This window comes from Trachurus japonicus, chromosome 14 (assembly GCF_045865225.1).
Source record: "Trachurus japonicus isolate A0001 chromosome 14, Traja_1.0".
NCBI lineage: Eukaryota > Metazoa > Chordata > Actinopteri > Carangiformes > Carangidae > Trachurus > Trachurus japonicus.
Genome location: NC_140920.1, coordinates 16744947 through 16769303, shown reverse-complemented (window position 1 = coordinate 16769303; position 24357 = coordinate 16744947). Strand labels below are relative to the sequence as shown.

The 24357-nt window shown below is 42.0% G+C and overlaps 1 protein-coding gene across 1 annotated transcript; it reads right to left on the bottom strand.

Annotated features, from left to right (window-relative positions):
• Nucleotides 1–8654: 8654 nt before the first annotated feature.
• On the bottom strand, nucleotides 8655–23553 carry ltn1 (listerin E3 ubiquitin protein ligase 1). The gene is made up of 32 exons (XM_085798138.1): nucleotides 23402–23553; nucleotides 22970–23176; nucleotides 22648–22746; nucleotides 22156–22386; nucleotides 22003–22055; nucleotides 21713–21893; nucleotides 21031–21204; nucleotides 20648–20838; nucleotides 20185–20332; nucleotides 19834–20091; nucleotides 19349–19660; nucleotides 18846–19064; nucleotides 18707–18748; nucleotides 18422–18611; nucleotides 18083–18322; nucleotides 17845–17998; nucleotides 16339–16489; nucleotides 16022–16232; nucleotides 15750–15906; nucleotides 15330–15443; nucleotides 15115–15242; nucleotides 14886–15021; nucleotides 14638–14782; nucleotides 14179–14392; nucleotides 13059–13296; nucleotides 12775–12852; nucleotides 12502–12688; nucleotides 12150–12315; nucleotides 11837–12048; nucleotides 11163–11357; nucleotides 10874–11041; nucleotides 8655–10496 (listed from the first exon to the last, which is right to left on the bottom strand). Exons 1-32 carry the CDS (start codon nucleotides 23441–23443, stop codon nucleotides 10434–10436), a joined length of 5304 nt encoding a protein of 1767 aa, XP_085654264.1. The 5' UTR covers nucleotides 23444–23553; the 3' UTR covers nucleotides 8655–10433.
• Nucleotides 23554–24357: the final 804 nt, after the last annotated feature.

Below are 24357 nucleotides of genomic sequence, written 5' to 3'. Positions count from 1 at the left end.
TGAAATGCGACATCTGGAAAGCAATGAGTGAAGGAGCCATTCCCAACAATGGTGGAATCCAAGGCACAGTCAGCCACCTTCATAACATGCCATCCTACATGTTTCATTGGTGGTACTATGATCTTTTAATAGAGTATGGTGTGCTATCACAGCGGGACAGCTGCGCAGCCATGTCGCTGAAGCATACTACCACAGTGACACCATGCTAATTCGGCTGTCAGCATGTTCATTATAATACAAGAGAGAACGGGACAGAAGGACAGAAACACATTCTGTCCTGGTAAAATCCACCAAAGATGTCTGGTGTAGTCGCACGGTGCTCAAACACAGCACATTACAGTAATGACGGGGTCTCTTATCTTCAATATTGCATGCAGAAACCGCACAAGATTACTGACAGTCAAACAGAGAGGGACACATCTGAATGAGTGCAGATCAATTTATTGTTTTGTGTGTTTTTGTGAGCACCTGATTGCGAGTGTGTGTGTGGGCTTGAGAGTGTTTTGTTTAAACACTTTCTTGCAAGTATTTTATGTTCTCCTGAGAGAGCCGAACCAAACATGATCAGACGTGACGTAATGATACCGGAACATAACTTTTTTGTGTGTGAAAGTCAATTGCAGTGTGTCACCGGCTTTCTGAAACCCACTGTAACCTCAAAACAAGATGTCCTATTCATGAGCTCTTAGTCTGTAATGGCTGATAATCTCAATCACAGCATCTTTATCTTTAGTTAGTAAAAATAAACTCTAAACTTTATCTCTGTTGCTATTGATAAAGCCTTAATTAAACCTTTGCACAGTGTCCTATTGTCACTGACAGAAAACCTATCATCTGATAATGATTGTCTGTTTGTAGCCAATGGTCCACCTATTTCAATAAAAGCACAAAAAACACAAAAGAACAAATTTTGCACACACATTTCCTTCTTCTACTTCTTTTTTTATTTTTTCTATAGAGGCCTGATAAAAGCCTGTGTCAGGGCCACAGAGTTACTCCAGCAGCAAGCAGATTTTGAGTTCAGACAGTGTTTCATTTGAACTTTAAAAGTTCTGCATATTCACACCTTAACTCCGTTTGTAATGAATTAAAATGGCAGTGAGATGAATTGACAAACAGGTGAGGGAACTGGGGTGATTGTTTACTTGGGTTTCAGTAATCATGAATCGGATTTGCATATTCAGCAAAAAAAAAACACACACATTGAGATGGATGCTTACTAAGCTCGTCAGTGTCAATATGATTTAACAAAAGTGCAAACGCAGCAGACAGCGGCCTAAGTATGAACCGTAAAAAATACTTCGATAAAAGTGAAATGTAGAAAATGCCGCTTCAGCACAAATTATGTGAACAATGTTCTGCCATCAGAATTTATAATTTATTGTTCCTCTCTTTACCAAAGCCTGCATGTGTAGAAACTGTTTGAATTAAGTTGTGCCATAAACTGTATAATATGTGACATAACACTGTTTGGCTCCCTCGTCCCTACCTGTTGCAAATTTATCTTTCCCTGCTAAAAGGCTGAAATAAAAATGAGAAACGTGACAATTACCAAAATTCAACCAAAGCTTGGCTTCTGTAACTCACTGTGTCTTGTGTAAAATTGAGAGTTTTTTCTTGCTTTGTCATTCATTACTCCACTACATTGTGATTATATATTCGTCACGTACTCTATATTGTGATTATATAGTCATTGGCAACTTTTAATTCTCACTCAGGGCACTAAGGAACTTTTACATCTGCACAATAGATAGTGTTCTGAGTGGGAGCATAACTTACTGGATGAGAAACGCCACAAAGAGAGACCAGCTGGCTCTCAGGAGGGTGGTTTGCTCTGCTGAGAGGACCATCAGGACCACCCTCCCAAACCTGCGGGACATCTATTCAAACCTCTGCAGAGCCAGAAAGATCACCAGCGACCCCAGCCACCCAAAAATCAGACTGTCCCTGCTGCCTTCAGGGAGATGCTACCCACAGCTGAAGGCCAATACGAAGAGGATGAGGAGGAGCTTTTCCCTCAGGCCATCATACTGCTGAAGTCCTCATGGCAACATACACATATAGTACACCTGTATGCAGCACTACTGCAGTTGGACCTTGGACTTTTTAATAAACAATCATCTCTGCCATGTATCCATGACAATCATCTATTCATATATACTGTATATAGGCTATATATATATATATATATGCACTGTTAATTTACATTTAAATGGTTACCACCACACTATCAATATCAATAATACAAATTTATTACACTACTGGATGCCATTTATTTCTGTTTCTCTTATTGTATTCCTTAAAATTTTCCTCTACTTCTATTGCTTTTAAATATTTTATTTATATATATTTTTGTACTATTAAGCTACGGCCAAAGAATTTCACTGTAATTACTCGTAATTATATGTGACAAATAAACTTGGATTTGAATTCGATTTAATTTGATATGTATATATATACATACAGCCTGGAGAGAGTTGTCATTGTTATCACATTGTAACATTGCCCTTTAAATCAGGCTGAAAAATACAGAAAAGCTCATATAAGTGAATGGCACCTGAAACAAACTACATCTCAGCACTGGTATTTTTCTTGGGTTTGGAGGATTTGGAGGTCCTGCTGTGTTGTTTCCATCAGCTGTTTATCTGTGCACAGTAAGCAAACTATGTAATGCACTTTTCTGTGAGATGCCAAAGCAATTTTTGCTTTACTTCCTCCTCAGCAAACCAAAGCACATCGCAATGCAGTGATACGATCTTCATTTTTATGAAGATTCTATCAAAAGAGATTTAACAACACCATGTTGGTTTAGAGAAAGTATCTCAATCCACTGGAATCTGTATCCCTGCAAACAACTTTCTTATTTATGCTGCTGATGCAGTCGGGTGCATTATGCTGTTAATTTGGAGATGGAAGCTTACAGCAACCAGCGGGACTCCACTTCACAGCTCTCACACTTGAGCCTCAAATGGCATTACTAACTCTGTAATCTAATCACTGGCCAGTGTAGTAATGCGGTCCACAGCACAAGCCCCAGGAAACTCCTGGGCATACAAGCAATTAATTAACTTAATTGCATGGTTAACTTAATTGATTACCTTGTTATTTTGCTAGCCTTGATATGGCTCCATTGCACAGTGAGATAATGTAGACGTAATGTGAGTATTAGCCCATAGGCAGCATTGGCTTCAGATATTTACCTCCCCTCCCTGTCTGCTCCTGATTCATCCACTGAAATACCAAAGTGTCCTAGTTGTGCAGTGAATGAGTAATTGATGTCAAATTATCATTCCATTGCCATAAGCTTAATTAGTTTTATTTATTAGCCATTAGCCGAATACATCCAACCCAACACAAAAATGATAAGCGGGGCATACGAGGGCAAATGTGCGTGAGTGATGCCGACTGGTGTCAGCATGACTGATGAGTCGTGTCGCAAAGATAAAGGTGTAAGTGGTATAAATTATGTCTCGGATCCATCGCTACCAGACTCCTCTTATGGGGAATGTACAGTAGAGTGATCGCTCAGATTCAGCTGATCTAAAACTAAAGTGTTACAAGAGAGTTGTTCTCTCAGATAGAGAAAAGGAGAGATAAAGTATTGTGCATGTATCCCTCAGTGTGAAGGTTGGTAAAGCTAGAGGCATTTATCATTGGAATGAGTTGGCCTCAGATGTGGCCTCAGACAACTGTCATATCAACACTGCTTTAGGGTAGGGCAGCCATCTCTCCACTCTTCATCCCCCACTCCCTGCTCCAGTTCTCCATTATCTCATCGCCTCTCCTCTCTGTCTTCCCTGTCTAACTTGTCCTAATCTCCCCTTCTCCCCGTCTGCTCACTCATCTCCATTCTTTTCCTCGGTCTCACACTGTTCCTCCTTCTTCTCTCTCCTCCAGTTTTCCGTCTGCTGTGTGTATGAGGGATGACTCTTCCTCCTGGCCTGAGTATATTAGCTCCCTGGCCTCACTCTTTCCTGACAGCTCCGACCTTGTTAGAACTGGAGAGTGAAGACGTCCACTTTTACAGCAGTGAAAAGCTGCAAGGGCGGCTGGATGAATTTTTTTTTTTTTTACCTTTTAGTTTTACCCTTGAAGATGGATGTACATAAACACATCATCATCAGGGGATGATCATTAAGAAGAGGGCTGCCAGCACCAAAACATCTCACTTCAAAACTCCATGTGTGTCTATTTTTATCTGAATGACTACAACTGGGATTTTGAGATTCTCTCCTAAACTTCATTTGTAGAAAACTTTCCTTTAACGCCAAGTAATGGCTTGGTGAATAAGTGGCACCACCCACCTCACGAGCACACCTTGATTTTTACTCTTCTTATAAAAACCAATTACCATACTCTATCATGCTCCATGGCACCATTAAATGAGCTCATTAAGTACCTTTAGGATTACAAATCAAAGTAATTGGCAATTAGGATTTACCTAATTGTGTGAAACTTCAAAGATCTGATGTTTTCTCTCTTAGTTTATGGCACTGCACAGGGCCATATTACACTGTATACTTGTTTAGCAGCTATGCCATTCTGATGATTGATGTGGACGAGCAGAGCCAACCTGGATCAGATTTTGATATACTCACCACAGTAAATACTACAGCTGAGGCGGCAGAGGGGGCAGGTAGCCCAGTAACTAAATAAGTTAACTTACACCTGTATCTCTCTGAGTAATGGGAGTAAAGATATCAGGGCAACCTTGATGTCAAACTGAGAAAATGACAAATTATGTTTTTTTTCTCTTTAAAGTGATACCTAGCAAAACAAACAAATAACTTTTGAGATAAAAATGATTTTACAGCCATGCTAGCATGCACTTCTGTGAACCAAGTAGATATGCTAGGTTGGCTATTACTGTGTTAGCATGCAAACTTTCGGGAACTGAAAAAGGCACTCAAGAGAGCACATGTCAGAGAAGATACACAAGATTCACAGAAGAAAAAAAAATCAAAAATCACAGTAAACCTCATATGGATCTGCCTCAAAACTGACCGTGTTCTTCCCTGTCAGATGCTTCATCTTACGACTAAGTGTTGTACAAATTGGCTCAGTAATTATTGCATCATCCTGCAGAAAAATAAGCAGACACTAAACACACAAGGCCAAAATGAATACGGTATGGTATCACTATTCGAGCAAGTACATGGTCATCAATTAAAGTTGTGGACAAAGCAGAATTCTGACCTGACAAGGCCACCGAGTGAAAAAGTTAAAAATCATAAATGCCTGCACCATATTTCATGTCAGTTCATCAAGTTGTTGCTGAGACATTTCATTCGATACTATAAATGTCAAACTGGTGGCGGTACCAGAGGAAAAGTCAGGGGATCAGGAAAGTCATTAGGACTCATCCTGCCCCGGGGACTATACAGTCACTGTCTATAAAAGATTTCATGCTAATCAATCCAATTATTGGTGAGGTTTCTCTAAAGCTTTCTCTAACATTTCTGTTCCCACATCCATCCCGCTATAACATGGCTGAAAACAAACAAGCTTCTGTGGTCATGGGAGAAAGCTGTAAGAGAGAAGAAAAAAAAAGTTTGTTTGGGCAAGTTTTAATGATGGGAAAGATAATCAAAGCAGGAGCAACATGCTGAAATATGGTGATGAAGAAGATTTTGGGAGTGGTGCTGGCCCCTCCTTTGGTGTGCCGCCCTTGCTGCATGTTAAATGTCTGGTTACTTTACAGCGTGATATATCGAAACACCCGTGGGCTTTGCTATGGAAACACCAACCTCTCTGAAACCGGGTGGCCATTTAAATAGAACAGTAAATCAAATTTTGCCATGGGGAATAGAAGTCCATTTTCTTTGCCTCCATCACTATATATAGAGCATTTGTACAATATATGGACACGCCTGTGGGTCTCTCTAAATTTAGGGAGGGGGCCGTGATAGAGGTCTGTGTTATGTGAACTCTCACTGCCTAATTGCTACCTCTGCACTCTGAGTCATATAAAGAGTGCACCCTGATACTTTATACAAGAGCAACACTGCAATGTGAAGCCTCACTGTCCCTGTTCCCTGCCTCTGTTTAACTCATGTGCAGGAGTGAACACACACAACCTAAAATATTCAGGAAGTAACACTCGTGTGTTTGTCCTAGTTGCATCTGAGAGGATTTGGTCATGCTCAGATTCCTTTTACAGTCCTTGTGTTCTGTTATTTCCATGTTGACTTGGAGAGAAATGGGGGGCACTTTGGTTGACTGAAGCTACATGCAGAGAGGACTTGGTGGAACAGAAAAAGTGCACAGCCAGTGTTATTTGTAGGCAGACCTTGGCTGCTGATGCATGACTGTGAACTTAAGCAGTGCTTCAGAATTCTTAAATAGTCCTCTGTCATGCGTTGCCCTTGGACTGATAAGTTTCATCATGGGAAGGACGGAGGTCAATTGGGCTCAAAATGCACTTTGAGAGAGTATTTAGCAATGGTTGTATGACATTGGACAGCGTGGCCTACTTGCAGTTTTTTCTAACAAAATATTCTTCTTTTGTAGTGTATATTTTGTGTAATAGTCATATAAATACAACCTGGACATTTTTACACCCGTTACTGACAACTGAAACCACTTAAAACAAATTATATTCCTGTTACCCCAGTCACTGTGATAAAATAATATTTGGTGCATGTTCTATTGTTTATTGACTTCCTCTTAAAATATAGATTTTTCTCTTTAAATCTCCTCATTGTAGTTTTGAATCAGAGCCAGAGTCATTTGAAAACAGCACACTCAGCCACCTGGTCTTCGGTGTCCTCCATTGCTGCTATAACATGGCAGCAGTAATAGAAAACCATAAAAGGCTTGTATGTGATGACAGAGTAATAACAGTAGATTTAAACTGTGGCCGACCAGGCAGCCCTCCTCAGCCATAATGACTAATACAAATGCATAGGAGCCAATAGATTGAGGTCAATAATCATTGTTTATCACCTTCATTATACGTAAACAGCAAATGTTAATAAAATGGATCATTTTGCTACTGAGTTTGAGAGCAGTTGAGGAAACAGCCCCGACAGAATTGAACTGTAAAGTTCCCTGCTTTGCTTCAGGATAAATGAACCCAATAAATTCACAGGATTACATTCAAATTCAGGTATTGATTGTGTGCTGGGTGTAATTCTATACAGCGTGCTATATGATGGGAAACATGGGAGGGAGAGATGGAGAAGGTGAGGGAGACTGGTTACACAGAAAGAAATAAAATGACTGCAGGATTCATTTCAATGGAACCAATATCAGCAGAGTCAAACTGACAGGCACATGTAGACACGTGCACACGCACGCGCACGCACACACACAAATTCAAAGCCATTTCCAGAGCTGAGCAGTTGCCTGCAGTGTTGAGGAGTGGTGCAACTGGGATGGGACCAGCCGCCTACAAATGGCTCAGAATGCTAATAGGCTCACAAATGGGTCAGGGAGAGCTAAATGAGAGCTAACTAGGCTTAGCTAATTATGAAGTAGCCAAGCCTCCACCAATCAGGTTGGAGGGCCAGAAAGGCCAGTGAACTGAGTGGTTGTCGACAGGTTGGCTTCTAATTAGCTTCTGCTCGTACAGCAGTTTCATGCAAGTGGGTCAGTGTAAGAGGATGGTTAATAGATGGATAGCATCGCAAGCATTTTGGGTATAAAAGAGAGACACAAAGAGTGTGTGATCTGTGCTGCGTTTTTTTTTTCTCCAAAAGGAAGTCAAAGCTTCACCACCTGATCAACGCCGATTCTGCAGCAAACAGAAACCATTTGATGTCTGATCCTTTGGTTAGAATCCATTATTAAACTAATTTAATTTTTGTAATAGCAAAGTGAAGTTTTTTGAAAGCTTTCAAAATCTGCATGCTTGTGTAAAAAAAAAGATGATGACTTCTGACCAAAATGGCTGAAGTCAGTGATTCGATTTCCATCTTGACTGGCACCCCTTGCCTGAAAACTATTCACATCCTCCCAACCTGGGTCTACTGCTGTCGTTTTCAGATAGGTTCCAGCATGATGGCCAAATGTATTCATCAAATTCATCAGTAATTAAAGATGGCACATTAATAACCCCTGTGGGATCCTTTCTTAATTCCTGTTTTAAAATTGCATGTTAATTATTTGGATGAAATGAAAAACAATTTGTCTGAAAAGCCACGAGACAGAAAATTTAACAACAAAAATTTGATCTTTGTAGGTAATTTAATCCCTCTAGAGAGTCAGAAACACTAATCCGTTTTTTTCCCCCTCCTAGTTAATATGTAGTGAGTCTCCTCAAATAGTGGTTTTATTTCTCCAAGCGGTGTCTTGGGATAATGCTGCCATCTTCTGGCACGGACTGACCCAGATTACAAAAAGGAACAGGCTGCACACAAGACTATACTGTAGTTCATAACATTTGCACCACTGCTTAATCAAGCAGATAATGAGCAGTAATATTTGAGGCCGTGGGCATGTGTGTGTGTGTGTGTGTGTGTGTGTGTGTGTGTGCTCGTGACAGACAGGAATTTCAGTATAAATATTTATGCCTGGCAAACAGATCAATGGTTATTAAAAAGGTCAAGGGCAGATAATGATGGATGCTGGCTGTACGTATTGATAAATTATGACCACGTTAATGAATTACAAATGCGCACATGCTCGCACACACACATCGAAGGCAGACCAAATGATGGGGATTAATTCATTGATCAAGCTTAATCTGTCATAATTAATTCCATAGGAACAACAGTGATGAGAGCAAGCCTCCATTAAAACAGATAAATTATTCAACATGAGGAGGAGGTGGATCAGAGATAAATGAGCGTAGGAGACTGGTGCCAGCAGTCACAGGCTGAGGTTAATTACAGTCTTTTCTTGGAAACTAACACAGGTTAACTTACAGTAGCAGTAATATGGAAAAACACCATGACTGTAATTGGAGGCTGAGATCAACGCAACAATTCATGGAAGCACTTGGGTTTCATTGCAGCCGACTTTGAATCAAGTCGTGTAAGATTCAGTGACAGTGTAATATCACGTGTCTGTTGTTTGCTGTTAGCAGAGGAGAACAAGGTCTCTACAGATTTATCCCCTCACCAAGTACAACTTTCACTGGATTGTTTCCTTTGTATTCATTAAGACATTAGCCTAACAAAATGTAACACCTGGAAACTGCGACAGCTTAGATAATGATTGTCATTAACATATAAAAGAGGCTAGCTTTAGCAAATGTATTACTTATTAAAGAGGTATTACGTGTATAACACTACACCTGGGGCAAAATGTGTAAAACGTTGAGGAACTGAGAGTAAAGGTCTGTGTGTGCGAGTAGAAATATTCACAAGCAGCCTAGTGCTGAATTTATACATCTGTGCGTGTGCATTGTTCTGTATTACACAACTCAGCCATTGGAAAAATGTAGGCACTGTACTTTATTCTGTAACATCCTGTAAAGCTGCTAAGCCATTACAGGCTATTGGTGCATACACATGCCTATAAAGCTTTTGCATTTCATAACTATAAATAGTTGTCTTTGTTTGCAAGGCATTCATGAAGGTACACATTCCAATAACTTATTATTATTCAGATAAATATCAGTTTCTGTTTGGAACGTGGCTTCCTTTTTTTTCTGTTTTCTGTGTGTCCTTTGTTTGACCCGTGCTGCAAGCGCTGAATCCAAAACGAGCTGCATCAATTAATTATATTCATCCAGTTGTACTTTTATTTCCCAACATTTACAGCTGTACGCAGGCACAGGGGAACAGGGGGACACATTTCATTAGGTTTGTCTCTGAACAATGTGGTTTTGAAATGATAAATCGACCTAAAGAAATTCTCCTCTCTGCTTCTCATAGGTGATCTCACCATGTCACAATGGAATAAGGCATGTCACTAATCAGACATAATCTTTTTTAACACTCCTAAATATTAGGAAATAGTTGTGAAACCTCTTGGGAATTGAATACATTACACACAGAGCATCCTTTTCCTCCTTAATTTGTAAAATGACTTATTTCTGGCTGGCTTTGGTTTTCCCAGCTTTGTGATTCAGCCTCTTTAAACACCTGCACATTTCAAAAGATAAAAAATTCAAAACTCTTCAAAAAAAAAAGAAAAAAGAAAGATAAAAACTTGTTAATAACAGAAAAAAAAATATCTGCAGGGAGCTACTGATGCTGCATATATATATATATATATACAGCACAGCAAAGCACTGGTATAAACAAACTGTTGACAACCTTTTAACCCACACTAATGAATATGGACATCACTAGATTTTACTTTGTACTTGCTGACAAGAACCAAACAGCGCCCGGCCTCTCGGTCAGGAAAGGTTTAGAGAGAGGGCGTCGACTCATATTGTGATGTAATAAATATCTTAACAGCCTTCTGCATGTAATCACGATCGATCCTGTCGTGGCTGATAGAAGAACCGTCAGCAGAACGAATGGTCAACAAACTGTGTGTTAGAAGAAGGTCTCTCTGCACAGTGGACAGGTGGACTTGTTGCTGGAAGTGAACCATTTGTACTGTGTAGAGATGAGAAAAACGATATCAGGAAAAGCAATGTCCACTTCAAATTATATGCCCTCAGGCATTTAATGCTCTTTGTGAGATGTAAGATGAAAAATGTATTTGACAGAACCAGAAGTGGGCGGCGAGTCTATAAATTATACGTTCAATTAGATCCAAGCAGGAGGAAAACTCCTCATGAAGCATCTTAATTACTTAATTATTATTATTATATTGGACTACAACATTTCTACATGTTATTAAAATGTGCATATATACAGCTTAAGTTCATCAGTATAAATAGATCCTCTCCCATCTGAAGAAAAGGCACTAAAGATACTGTATAGAAAGCCCACCACTGGAGGTAACATGACAACATGTGCACACAACTCACCAAGCATGCTGAGTGGAATTTTTTCTTGCAGGTGCGGCAACCTTTCTTGGGCAGGGAATAGTTGGAGCCGTGGATAACGGAGAAGCAAATCATACAATCCTCAATTCCCTCGAAGCGTTTATCCACGTTGTTCTTCCACAGAGCCAGGCCCTCCATTATACTGCCGTTCTGCACGCACAAACACAATTGTTTTTGGAATAGTTACAGCCCCTCTGGCCTGAATTGCACTAGAAAAGTACAGCAACTTACTAACTTCTTTCATTTCTACCAATTGTGTACTTGCGTCTACCTGATGTGTGAGGTAGGTGCTCAGCTGCAGCATCCAGTTCCTCCACTGCTGCACGGCTACGCCAACGCGCCTCCCACTCTCCACAGTGATGGAGCCCAGAGGGTAGTTCTGCGGTAGCTGAATCACCAACTCGATGAAGATGTCATCCACAGAATAGGTAGCAATCACCTCCCGCGCTGCGGAGCGGGCCTTCACCTGGGGCAAGAGGATAAATAGATAAATAAATAAATACACTGTATGCTTGTGCCACTGGGAGCTGCTCAGTCAAATAATCGCACACCTGCTTCACTATCCCAACGCCAAGATCACACTTGATGATTTCAAATTAACAGCATCTATTGTTGCTTCATCATTATACTGCAAATGAGATGCAGGTACTGCGCCAGAGGATTTGTTCAATTTAAATGATTATCACGCCTATCAACTTCTGTGTAATTTCTTGGAGATCCGATATGCTGGGGTTTGGCAAAGTTAGACAATTTTAAGACAGTCACAGCACATCAGAGGAGAAACAGGAACTTTTTTTTTTTTTAAATGAACAAAAAGACCCAACAACCTCCGTTGCTGCATGAAAAATTTCTCTGCTTTCATTAAATCTGACATTTTAAGAAACTTTTAACGAGTACAAGCTGTAGTTATAGACACACACAAAGGAAAGGCAGCTGGTGACTTACAGTCATGCTGTCAAACATCTGAGTGCTGGAGTGGACAGATGAGATCTCCTGAGCTGAGAGAACGGGGCTGACGTATTTAATTGTGAACTTCTCCACGACCGCGCTCACTCTCTTCTCCTGGCTGTTCCACCACAGCCGCACCATGGCAGGCAGGTCCTGCACTGTGCTGTAGTAAACACTGCAAGCCAGGTGAGGGAGTTCCCACTCACTTTCTGCAGACAAGAAACACAGGAGGAGGAAATCTAAGCCTACTTTTCACAGTCATGTACAGAAACTGCAATGTGGAGAGTGTGTGTGTGTATGATGTGCTTACTGTTTACAGCCGGAGACAGGCTCTCTGTAAAGAAGGTCTTGGTTTCCTTTGTCTCTGGCGTCTGGCCTGGGTAGACGGGGTTCTCAGGCATCAGTTTGAAGAGGTGAAGGAGGAGCTTGTTAAGGGAGCAGCTTCTCTTCAGATACTGGGCATAATGAGCGCGCAGCTAGAGATACATCAGAGGAGCAGTCAATACTGTGACAATACTTTGATATAAACACAGCAGACATCAAAGCACACTCTCAGCATGAAACGTATAATTCCGCCTCTATATACGCTTCCATATACTCAAACCTTAAGTCAGAACCAGTAAAGGAAAAAAGCATCTGTATTGTTTTGAAGCACGACTCACATGGGAGGGCGAGGATTTAAAAAAAGTGAGGAGCAGCTTCCAGGCCAGCAGGTAGCCCAGGATGCAGGAGTACTCCACACTGAAAGGCTGAACCACTGCAAACTCTCCTATCTGGACTCCGGCCAGGATGTTATCGCACAGCTCCTCGCAGGTCGACAGGATCGCCATCAGGGCAGCTGGAGGAGAACTGGACACAAACTAAACTGTGAGAAAGAGGAAACAGAATATAACCTATGCTAAAAAAAATAAAGGGGTGTCCCTCCTTTGACTCACAGACATGGCTCATCTCCATCATCTTCAGATTTGCTGTTGTCTCCGTCTTTGTCGCACTCAGGCAGCTGAGGCATGACCCTGTGTTAACAGCAAGCAAACGTTCATTTTCTTAGTTTTAAATCCTGTGGTAAGCATGACTAAACCTCCTGCAGGGCTTTGAAGATCTCAGGATAGCTGCGACTTTAATTTCAGCGCAGTAGGAAAGCACTTTGTAGAAGACATTGGAGATTTTTCTGTTAATTTAAGGAAACCCTGATGTGTGCACTCTTAAACAAAATCCTTACTTTTCTAAAAGGTGGTAGACAGTGATCTGCAGAGGTCTGGCTTTAAAAAGCAGCAGAGGACAGAAAGTGTTGAGGAGCGTCTGAAGGGGCTCTGGCAGGTTCGTCTTCTGATCTGCTATGAACTGTGGTGGCAGGGAGTTTTGATTTAACTGCTGCACAGGCACATATAAGAGAGCCTTGCCGGCTGACTCCAGAACCGCCAACGGGAACACGGGATCATCCGGTTCAGTGAAGGTATCTGCATTTAGACAGCACACAGAAAAGGAACTGTGACCTACTAAGTCAAGACTGACTGTGCTTGGAAGAAAGCCAAATACATCAAGACACTGATCGTTTCATAATGACCTTATTAACAAGCATAAGCACATTATACATATTTTGGTGCTTCCCGTTAAAGGGATAGTTCAACATTTTGGCAAATTCCCCTATTGCCATAATCCCTGTAGTCATAGGAGTAGGTTCATTACCTTTAATTATCGGTGCATGTTGTTTTGAGATCCACGGGGCAGAGACGTGAGCTGCTCAGCAAACACAATGGAGGTGAACGGTACAGGTCCCCTGTCCCTCATCAAACTCATCAAATACACAATCCAACAACTCCAAAACACTCTTGTGGAGAAGCTGTGACCAGCACATTCACCACGCTATGAAATAATCATGTATAATTATGTAACATTACGACACATGAAGCAAATACTTGTGCTTTTGAAATCACTCCGCCCAGCAGTCGTGTCTGGAATGTAGTTCCGGCTATGCATTTGCCTTGAAAACAACTCTGTCTCGTAATGTATCATTATTATTTCATAGCCTGGTAAATGTGCAAGTCACAACTTCTCCACGAGAGCATTTCGGAGTTGTTGGATTGTGTATTTGATGAGTTTTGAGGGACAGGGGACCAGTACCTTTCACCTCCATTGTGTTCGCTGAGCAGGTCGCATCTCTGCCCTGCCGATCTCAAAACAACATGCACCGATAATTAAAGGTAATGAACCTACCCCTATGACTATAGGGATTATGGCAATAGGCGAATTTGCCAAAATGTTGAACTATCCCTTAAAAGAATACAATACTTTCCTTGTTACTGAGTCAAAAACCCCTACAATATATAAAATCTACACACCTGTAATACTGACAGGAAGAGGCAACAGCAGGTTGTAGATTCCCTCTACAAAGAAGTCTGTCCATTCACTGGTCAATTCTGACGGCAGTTTCTGTAGAACTTCGGGCGAAGATGACGCAAAGAACTCGTTCAAATTCACAATCAGAGCAGCATTTTCACACACAAACAGCTGCACCCATGGGTTCCACAGGCTGCTCACGTTCTCACTGGAAGTCTGAGAAAATACGGAGGAAGTAAAGTCAACTATAAGATGAGAGACTGCAAATAAAGAGTTGTTGAAAATGTGCAATCAGAATAAAAATGATTTGACTATCATGCTTTATATGATGCAGGAGAATAGCATCATCTACTCAAATGTCTTGGAAGCTCAATCTGTTCCAGCTGTTGGAGGGAGTACTCTGCAGCTGACCCCTGACCTTTAAGTCACAAAACAGAACAATATGCATCACCCCATCTCACCTCCAACCAGGCTAACATAGAGCAGAGCAAAAAGTCCCACTGGCTGCTGCCAAGAACTGTCGAACATTGAGCCACCAGCCAGGACAGGAAACGCATCATCTCCACAGTGAGGTTCAACTGCTCTGCAGTTGCTTTGGAAAGGTCACTGAAAGACAGGTGGCAAATGTGGGTATATCAGTAGAGCAGTGTTTGAAGGATATAACGGGCATTATAAAAGCATTTTGTGTGATTTTTGACTTTAGTATTACCTGCCGAAGAGGAACCAGTCTTCTTTGCTGTTCCTCCACTCCATCACCGTGGCCAGGATAGCCTGCACAACCTCCTCCTCTATTTCAGTGTTGGCTTCTAGGCAGCACAGCAGCACCACCAGACATCCATACACATCTGTGACACAGCGCAGAGTTATTAACGGCTTGGTTAAAGTAAAAAAAAGTATTAAGTATCAAATATCATATATTTATATGTGTGTGTTCTCACTTTTGTCCTCTTGCCAGTTGATTATCCCAGCAGTAGCCAGCGATATGAGAGTCTCCCTGTCTTTTATGGTCATAGTGGGACACAGCATCTGGAGCGTGCTCAGTTTGCTTTGAGTCACTGGGAAGAAACTGGACAAACACAGAACATTTTTCAACCCATGGTAAGAATGTGAAATGTAAACCATTTACATCAACCTACAAATATAAATGACTGACCTTTCTACGTTGCCATAGAGCTTCCTCACACTTGCACTGCCAGTGGCTCCCAAGTTATTGGTGTGGATGTAGTTTTGTAGAGTCAGAGACCATAGTCCTCCGTCCTCCACTGACCTACAGGGTGAAAATGCAACACAAAGAATATTTAGTGGATATTGTTCAAATTATCAGATTATTGCCTGGGGCAAAAAAATCAGTGTTGATGATTTCTTTCTTTAAAAGTAGATGCGTTCAAGTTGTTTTTTGTAATTAGCTATTTTTCATTGATGACTAGATCCCCTGTGGTGCAGGTGAGAGTTATTCATAAACTGTCTTAAATGTAAAGACATTTTCAATTACGTAGTGCAGGTGTGTTTTCGCTTATTCTGTCAAGTGCTCTTTCGATCTAATCTTTGCTGAAACTCTGCTGCTGAACCTCACCTTGAGTAGAGAGTCTCCAGCAGGTGTTTCACTGAAACTTGCTTGGCGAGTCCCTCTGACAGCCCCCAGTCCGTCAGCAGGCTGTGATAGGCAGACACTGTGGTGGGACTGTACTCTACCTCCTTACACCACTGCAGTGCATACAGCAGTTCTGACGCTGTCAAAAGAAAATATAACACAAACACAAACAGATTAAACTGGATCATATATTCACATACACATGAAAATGTGTAAACGAATCCGGGTTACAGAAATGTCACCTCTATGAGTACCTGTGCATTTAAGGTCTGGCAGGTGTGAAGGACACTGGGTCTCCTCTTGGTTATGAGGTACAGCTGCAACAGTGCTGCCCACCCTCCCTAACAGGGCACAGGCACACAGGTGGGCTGGCAGCCCGTTTGGCACCTTAGACTTCCAGATGTCCATGGATGGATTTTCACAAACTCCTCTGTGATGGCTGGACAATAAAGGTGTTTTGATCCACTACAGAAAGAAAGAAAAGGGGGAAATAACACCACATAAATATCAAGTGTTTTGCCTGCAGAATCTACTGAATGCTGATTTTCCTTATATGGATTGGCTGTCTCACCTGAGGAGGTAAGGCCTGTCTGATTCTGGTCCACTCTGTCTGGCTAGGTGTCAGTAGGGTGAAGAACTGGACGAGGAGTGAGGAGTCTTGATCACACTGAGAGATGATGGTCTCCACTAGGCTCTGTGCAGCCGCAACCAGAACCTGTAAACTAAAACATAACAGAAAGAATTGTTGGGGCATATTCTCATGATACCACAGCACCGACTCACACACAGTGAAGTGTTTCAGATTAGGGCTGCCACAAACGATTATTTTGATAGTCGACTAGTCACCGACTATTTTTTTCGATTAGTCGACTAATCGGATCATACGTAAATTGAATGCAAAACATACAGATTATCGCACCAGCATGCAGCTGCTCTTATATACCATCATTAGCTTTCAGCTTGAAGTGTTTGGTATATGCTAACTAAAAATAAAGACAATTAAGATGATAGTTCATTAAACATTTAATGAAATATGCAGCTTTAACTGTAGCATAAAGTGCAAACAGCTGAGTAAAATAAGGATAAGGCACTGGCCTAAACAACACCAAAATAAATACTTAAGGTTTTTTAGGTTTTTCTTTCCTTCATTTGTCTCTGGCATTAAACATAGCTACATTTAAATAAAATGAGGTAGACACCTGAAACTAAGGAATTATTCACAATAATAAAGTTTTGGTAGGCTTGTCATTCAAATATAACTTGCTCAGTGTAAATAATAGTCGTTCTGTTAAAAAAAATCGAATAGTTTATAAGACAATCGTCTTGTCTGGAAAAAATTAAATGTTCCCTTTTTACTGTCACAGAGGGAGAAACATGGAAAGACTCAACAGAAAGTTCTGTGTGAAACTCTGTCAAATGAAAACAAGTGAAACTGAGGTGCAGCTCAAACTCTGCAAGGTGTGGACTGTGATGAGAAGCTACCGGAAAATATTGACGTAGATTTACGCCGGGAGAGAAGACTTGCTCGTTAAGACGAGCGCTCATTACGTGACCAGGACGCTGTGACCAGACGCGGTAACGTTCCAATATAAGTCCGCGGTTTTATTTTTAAATGAGGAACGGCTGTTTTTCAGTCCGTGATTTAAAACGATGGAGCAGCGGTACCGCTCCTATAGCGCTTCTCATTTAAAACGACAGACGAGAGAGAGAGAGGGGAGAGAGAGAGAGGGGGAGAGGAGCGGTGGTAGCGGTGGTGGCGGCGGCGGCGGCGGGGGGGCGGGCGGGGGGTTACACCGGTGCCGCTTGATGAGGGACAAGACCGGTAGAGAGAGAAAAGAGAGAGAACACCTATGTGTACTGAGTGAGTGAGTGCATGTGTGTGTGTGATGCGCGGCTGCAGTGGTGGGTGCGTGTGTGGAAGGTGCGGCAGCAGTTTTGAGAGAAAAACAAAATTAAAAAAAAAAAAAAACGACGACGCATCGACTATTAAATTAGTTGTCGACGATTTTAATAGTCGACGTAGTCGTGACTAGTCGACTAATCGTGGCAGCCCTATTTCAGATAATGGTTTTGTTACCTTTTAATGTCCAGAGAGACGGTGAGTAGTTGGTTTTTCACCCAAATGGCTGCGCTGTGCAGGAAACCGCTTTCTTTGACTTCATATTCAGAGTGTTGGACCAATGACCGGACCCCAGCAACACACACTTTCCTCAGCTTATCTAAAAGTGAATCTTTGAGAGCAACATTGACACAAAATTACTCTGCATTCCTGACAGGTTCAGTAGACATGTTTGCAGCACTGTGTGACCATCTACCTGACAGGAGAGTGTGTGTTTGGTCTTGGGCGGTGAGTTGGAAAACACTGAGCAAGAGTTCCTCAGCAGAGAGTAGCAGAAGACAGTCTTGTACGGAGGAGAAGAACGTGGAGGCCACATCGCAGATGAAGGAGACGAGTGGCTCCATGTTGCCTGCATCTGACAGACTCTTGGTTTCAGACAAAGTTGAATGGAGCTTCTCCAAGATCTTCTCCATGTACACCTCCCCTATCAGAGGCTCTGTGTGGGTAAAACAGATCAAACAGATGTTTATTTAGAGTCCAGATAGGTAGGTTTCGAGCCAAAATAATATTTGCTGGTGTGAGTAACATTGTTCACCATTGTTGTGGTGTTGAGAGAGGACCAGGCTGATGAGCATCCAGCTGTGGCTGCTACTAGAGGAGGTAGAGCTGGGAGAGCAGCGGTCCACCTTGCACAGCTCCTCAGTGAGTCCCAGGAGCTGCTCGCCCAGGATTGAACCTTTCAGCCAATCACTGTAGCTCGTGAGAGTCTGAGGATCTGCACATGCCTAACAAGATAGACAAGCACGGACATTCATTTTTGTAAACAGTGTAAATCTGATGTAGAGGTGGGAAATACACCGACATCTGCATCAACACATACCCTCTGTATAATTTGCAGGATTATTCCCCACTGTAGATCCATCTAGAGAGCAGATTGAAGAGTGCGAGTTAAAGTTGGATCCGTGACAAAAAAAGAGCCATCATTACGCTCCACATAAGAGATGTCATTTTCATGTTACCATGGTGATGTGGTTGAGTATGCGAGTGGTCTCCTGCAGGCTGCAGCAGACGAGTGAGCTGAAGACCATCTCCACCAGGTGCTCGGTGTCTCTGCGCCCCTCCTCAGCCAGCCACGCCACCACCCGCTCCAGCAGGAACTCCACTGCTGGGTTTTTCATACTCTCTTCATCTTTCTGCTTACTGTCCTTTGTTATTCTGTCGTCCGACTCCACCAGTGTCTAAGACAAACATAGATCAGGGAAGAGGCGATTTACATTTCATCCTTCCATCTAAAAGGGCTGTATCAGTATTTTAACATGTGCTTTAAGTACTAATGCAAATGTTTTAAATGACTGCCAACCATTTCCACAGAATACCACAAGCTTTTATACTGAATGCATCCATTTCCATATACAATCTTTTCCACAGATTTGGCCTTTAAAAAACAAATTGCTGATGTTTACGAACCCTGTAGGATAACACTGAAACACACTTCTATTGGTAATTGACAACTATGACTTACACTGAAGACCCTCTGTGTGTGGAAGGACCGTAGGAGGAGGGAGAGGAAGACCAGATGTCTCTCTGAGTTTCTCTCATTCACATGCACCAGGCAGAGTTGTGCCAGCTGACAAACTGCATCCTCGAAACGCTGGGTCTTTAGGGACCCACATGCCTTCTCTTTCACAAGCTCTGATGCTGTCTGCACAGGCTTCTCTACATCATCTCCCTCAACTCCATTTTTTTCATTGTCTTCTGGCTTAGAGAAACAGATCTTGACAGATTTCTTCTTCTGGACGTGCCTTCTGTTTACTCTCTCAGGGTAACGCATCACCTGGAGACAAAAGAGAAAGTGAGAATAGATTTATTTAGGGATTGTGTTTTCTGTTTCACCTTAAGACATGAATGGATGTGACAGCTATATTGATTTGCTGTATCCTTACTGTCAACATGGAGATTTCAGCGGGGAAATTGTCTGAACCAGAAATTCTGCAATACTAAACTCACCTGCAGCAAGGTGGCTACCCCTTCCAAAGCCTGGGGGTCTGCTTCTTCACTGTCAACATAATGCACAAAGAGAAGACCAAGCTTGTCCCAGAAGTCTGCCAGAATCCCTTGAAAGACTTCCATGCTGTCTTTTGTTTCGCCTTCGCCGTGTAAACCCGCTCTCTTCTCCCAGGAAATAAGCATTTCAGTGACCAAAAGGAAAAGAGGTCCATTCTGAAGGGAGGGATTTCCAAGAGCCTTTTCTAGTAATGGCAAGAGCTACAAAAACACAAACAACATAATGCAAGAGATTTAGCAGCTTCAGTAGATTTGACAGGATGGGGAAAAGTTTGTGTGACTATGTGATCCCACCTGCTGTGAAATAAGCATGGTCCTAATTTTTTTCTGGTCCTCCTCTTTTTCTGTGTTGTGCAGTATGCAGTACCTCAAGCACTCAACGACAGAAGACACTATAACTGCACTCTCCGAAGGACTTACTGCTGCACGCTCGCTGGAAAGGCTTAGACAGAAATACAGATAGTTTAAAGCAGGAATTCTGATATGGTTGAAATTAGTCAATTGTTTGCTCAGAATCAAGAATCATGTTTTTTTTTGCAGTTTTCCTGTTCTACCTCAGCAACTGGGCAAATGAACAAGCAAATAGCTGTCCACTGCATTATCTATAAATGTGTCTTGACAGATAAATGCAAAATCAATAAAAAATAAATAAGACATTCATGCAGAAAAACTAATTTTCACAATGTAGTACCCTTGAAATTTGAGAAACAATAATATTGAATGATCTCAGACACATGCACATTAACACAGAAATTACCCTTGTGTGAGGGAAGTGAAGAAAGTGGTGTAGAAGTCCAAGGTCGGATCAGTGACCTGTTGGGGCAGTTTGCTGAGGAGCAGCATCAGATGAGGGTGGAGGGCTTTAGCCATGCCTTTGCCCCCCTCTCTGAGCAGAGCCCAAAGTTTTGGTAAGACGCCTTTCTTGGTATTCACATGTGTCCAGCAATCCTGGAACAGAAACAACATTATTAAAAGATAAACTTGTCCACACATCTCTGACTCTACTCGTGTTGGTCACTACACTCCTTCTTGCACTACTGTAAGTCTATAGAGGGTAGACAACACAGCAAAACACCTGACAAGATATGATGGCATGAGCATGAACGCGAATCTGAGGTCATGCTTTGAACACAAGCTTACAGGGATCGTAGACACAACGTGAAGAACAGCTTCCCACACAGGGGGCAGCACTACGGGATCTGTGTCATCAATGCTGAGGAGAACGGTGGGGCAGAGTCGAGCTGCTTCAGCCTGAGCCAGTGCAGGGGTGAACTGACAGAGAGAGCACACCATCTCGAAAAATGCCCCTCGCACCTGTGGAGCAAAATGTAACAGTATTAAAGAAACATCCTGGTCACAACATCTTATTGCATGTACAGGAGTTGGCATGTGGCCGCACAAACAAACGGAAATTTGATTTCTCTCATAGTTTCATTGTGTGTTACAGTCAGCTGAGGTGTAGTAGAGGGATGGAGCAGGTATCAACACATTAACCTCACAGAATAAGACATTCCTACATGATGTGTTTGTGCAAGAAGCTTTTCTCCTTCACATTTAGCCTTTATAAGTATGTGTATGTATATATACAAGTAATTTGGAATAAGTGTCGAACCTGAACGCCTCACAGTGAAGTTATCATCTATTATACCAACTTTGCAAACTAGAGCCCTTTATCAATTTACTGAATGATGCATATATGAGAAGAAACACAGAGTTCTTGCTTTAGTTTCAGTATGTGCATGCCAGTTGGAGGAGTTCATGATTTAGTTGTACACATTCTGTCATCTGTTATAAGCTCTGCAGTCCAATTTGATGCCAGTACCTGTGGCATCTTGTGCTTGCTGTACTTCCAGAACTTTGCAGAGTTTACAAGATGTGCTAGTCTTTGCTCCAGGGCCTCCCTGTCACTCTGGAGGAGCAGGGAGAGGAGCCTCTTCACCCCGAGCAGAGAACTGGTCAGCATGCGCACATATTTGGCTTCCCTCTCCTCCTCTGTCACACTTCTAGAGAAGAGGAGAAAGTGACAGTGCCTCAGCAACGATTTTGACAGAATATATCTAAGTTATGCACATATAGAAAGGGAGACTATTATGAACTAAACTGGTAACTTACTGTGGATCGCTCAGTGTTTCTGCTGTTTCTTTTAACAAAATATCTTGAAGTACCTGCAAAATAAAAATTGTACTGCTTAATTCCGTCAAATTCACATCCTTAAATTTAAGTGCAAATCCCCTTGTCACCACTCCAGCCATCACTACTACTCACATTCAGGATCTCATCCTTGCAGAAGCTGAGAGCCTCGGGCTGTTTAGTGGGTGAGAAAGCAGCCTGGAAGGCCTGGCATGCAGCAGAGGCTGCAGGTGTGTATGTATCACACTGGGACAGGATCCAGTGGCCCATCAGGCTCTTCAGAAAGGGGGCCAAGCTGCGCCGCACTTTCAGCACCAGCTGCTCAAAAGCCTGCTGGGTGGCTTCCCTGATGCGGCGATCATGATCCTGATGGACATATTGATGGAGACAAAACTATCTTAATGTGCACACAACAAAACCTGCTACTCCTTTTATGAGTTTAGTGCATGTTCAATTTTCTTTGAATGTATTGATGAGATAGTTCAGGATCAAGGTAACTTTTAATGCTACTAAGTATAAAATGGGTTAGGGTTAGGTGAAGTGCTCTTTCCAGAATGTCATGATTAACAATAATGTTTAAAAAAATTTAAAAAAAAAAGTAATTTCATGAATGCCTGCTCAGCTTACCACAGCTATCTTGCAATAAATCCTTGGCCAATATGGCAGGACGCCTTTCACCTCCTCAGCATCCCGCTCCTGACACATGGACCCAAAGTCCTGCACAGCCTGAGAAGAGTGCACCTTGTCAACACACAGGTCTGAACCAATAACTCAGTAAAACAGTTTTTTATTTTAAATAAACTATCAGGTTGTGGGATAGTGAGATGTGTACTTTTGCATGAAATAGGTTATGTTGGATTCAGCATAGCTTTTGAGAGATGTTGTGTGTCTGACAGCAAGTAAAACTTCACTCAGAAGACAGTTACTGTAAGTTAAAGTGTCATCTTACTTTCAGTCTGGTGACAACATCCCTCTTCGAGAGTTTCCTGAGCACCAGGCGGAAGTCAGCATCCACCAGGTTGTCTATCTCCTCCGCGCCGTGGACCGCGGGGACGTAGCTCAGCTCCGAGGTGACCGTGGTGTCGAAGCCCACAAACCCCGGGATGACGCCTCCCTCCCGGGTCAGGACCTCAGCTGCCCGGCCGCTACTGGAAGGCTAGCAGCGGGAGAGAGGAATAGTATGGATATAGACAATCCCAGTGGTAGCGACACAATATAACAGTGGCAGAGAGACGGAAACGTAAAGGTTGTAAAACAGCTGGGACGGCCACTGCCACATGTAGCTGGTTAGCTGTTAACGTTAAGTTTACATTAGCTTGTGCTAATGCTATAGTTATCCTACTTCAAGTGTGGACACGAACTTACAGAAACAGGAACTTACCCGAACATTTCCTTTAGTTCGCTGTTTATTCTTACCCCCCATGGATACGTCTTACTCTCAAAAGTGTCAGTTTCTTATTGTAAATTAGTTGTTATTTGCGTTGGCAGTGTGTTACATGACCGAAGTACACACAGCTGAAAGCTACTGGTCATACGGAAGAGACCACTTCCGGTTTATGGCTTTCAAAATAAGGCGCTATCTTCAAAATAAGAAAAAAAAATACTTGGTGCACTTGAAAATGAAGCACACAAACCATAGACTGTACAAACCACAGTGTACATTGAACACACATGCCAGTTCCCAATGAAAATTGTATACACTGATAATAACAAGACAAGATAAAAACGACCATGACCAAAAGTTTCAGTTCCCCATTCAAATCCTATGACAGCTTGAATAAAAATGTAAATAAATCTAATAATCATAAAATAAAATACACACAAAAATTCCACAAAACACAAAATATGACTAATTGAAATTGGAAATAATGATTTGTTTAAGTGAGTATTTTCCCTGAAAAAAGTCGAGAAGGCTATTTTGTCCATGAATCAAGTCACAAACTTTATTTTGAACAGGAAATTACAAAAGGAAAGTGCTGGATGTTTGCATTTCACATACTTCCGTTATGTATTTCTTCCTCGTGTACATTTGGAGTGAACTCTGAGCACTGTGCACTCAGCATTGCCCTCCATAAACACAAAGCAGACAGTGCAGCCCTCCAAATCATAAACATGATTCTTTGACAGGTGATAGTTCATTTTGATGATGAAGGAGAGTTTTTGTTGTGTGCTGTAGTTAACATAAATTTAGTCACTGATTTTCACAACTTTTGTTGCCCTTCAGATTTTTTGTGTACAACTAGGACCATTGGCCTGATGGTGCCACTAGAGGAAAGGTCAGGAGTGTTAATAACAACAGGACTTCACTGCTGTTGATCCTAGTGCAAAGTCCGCAGA

Excerpts from the sequence above, each read along its gene's own strand:
- ltn1 (XM_085798138.1), bottom strand. The coding sequence starts at position 23,443 with ATGGGGGGTAAGAATAAACAGCGAACTAAAGGAAATGTTCGG. Across the intron at positions 20,092-20,184 it reads CCATGCTTATTTCACAGCAG|CTCTTGCCATTACTAGAAAA; the intron begins GTGGGATCACAT and ends GTGTTTTTGTAG. Across the intron at positions 15,243-15,329 it reads CTCTATGGCAACGTAGAAAG|TTTCTTCCCAGTGACTCAAA; the intron begins GTCAGTCATTTA and ends GTGTTTGTCCAG.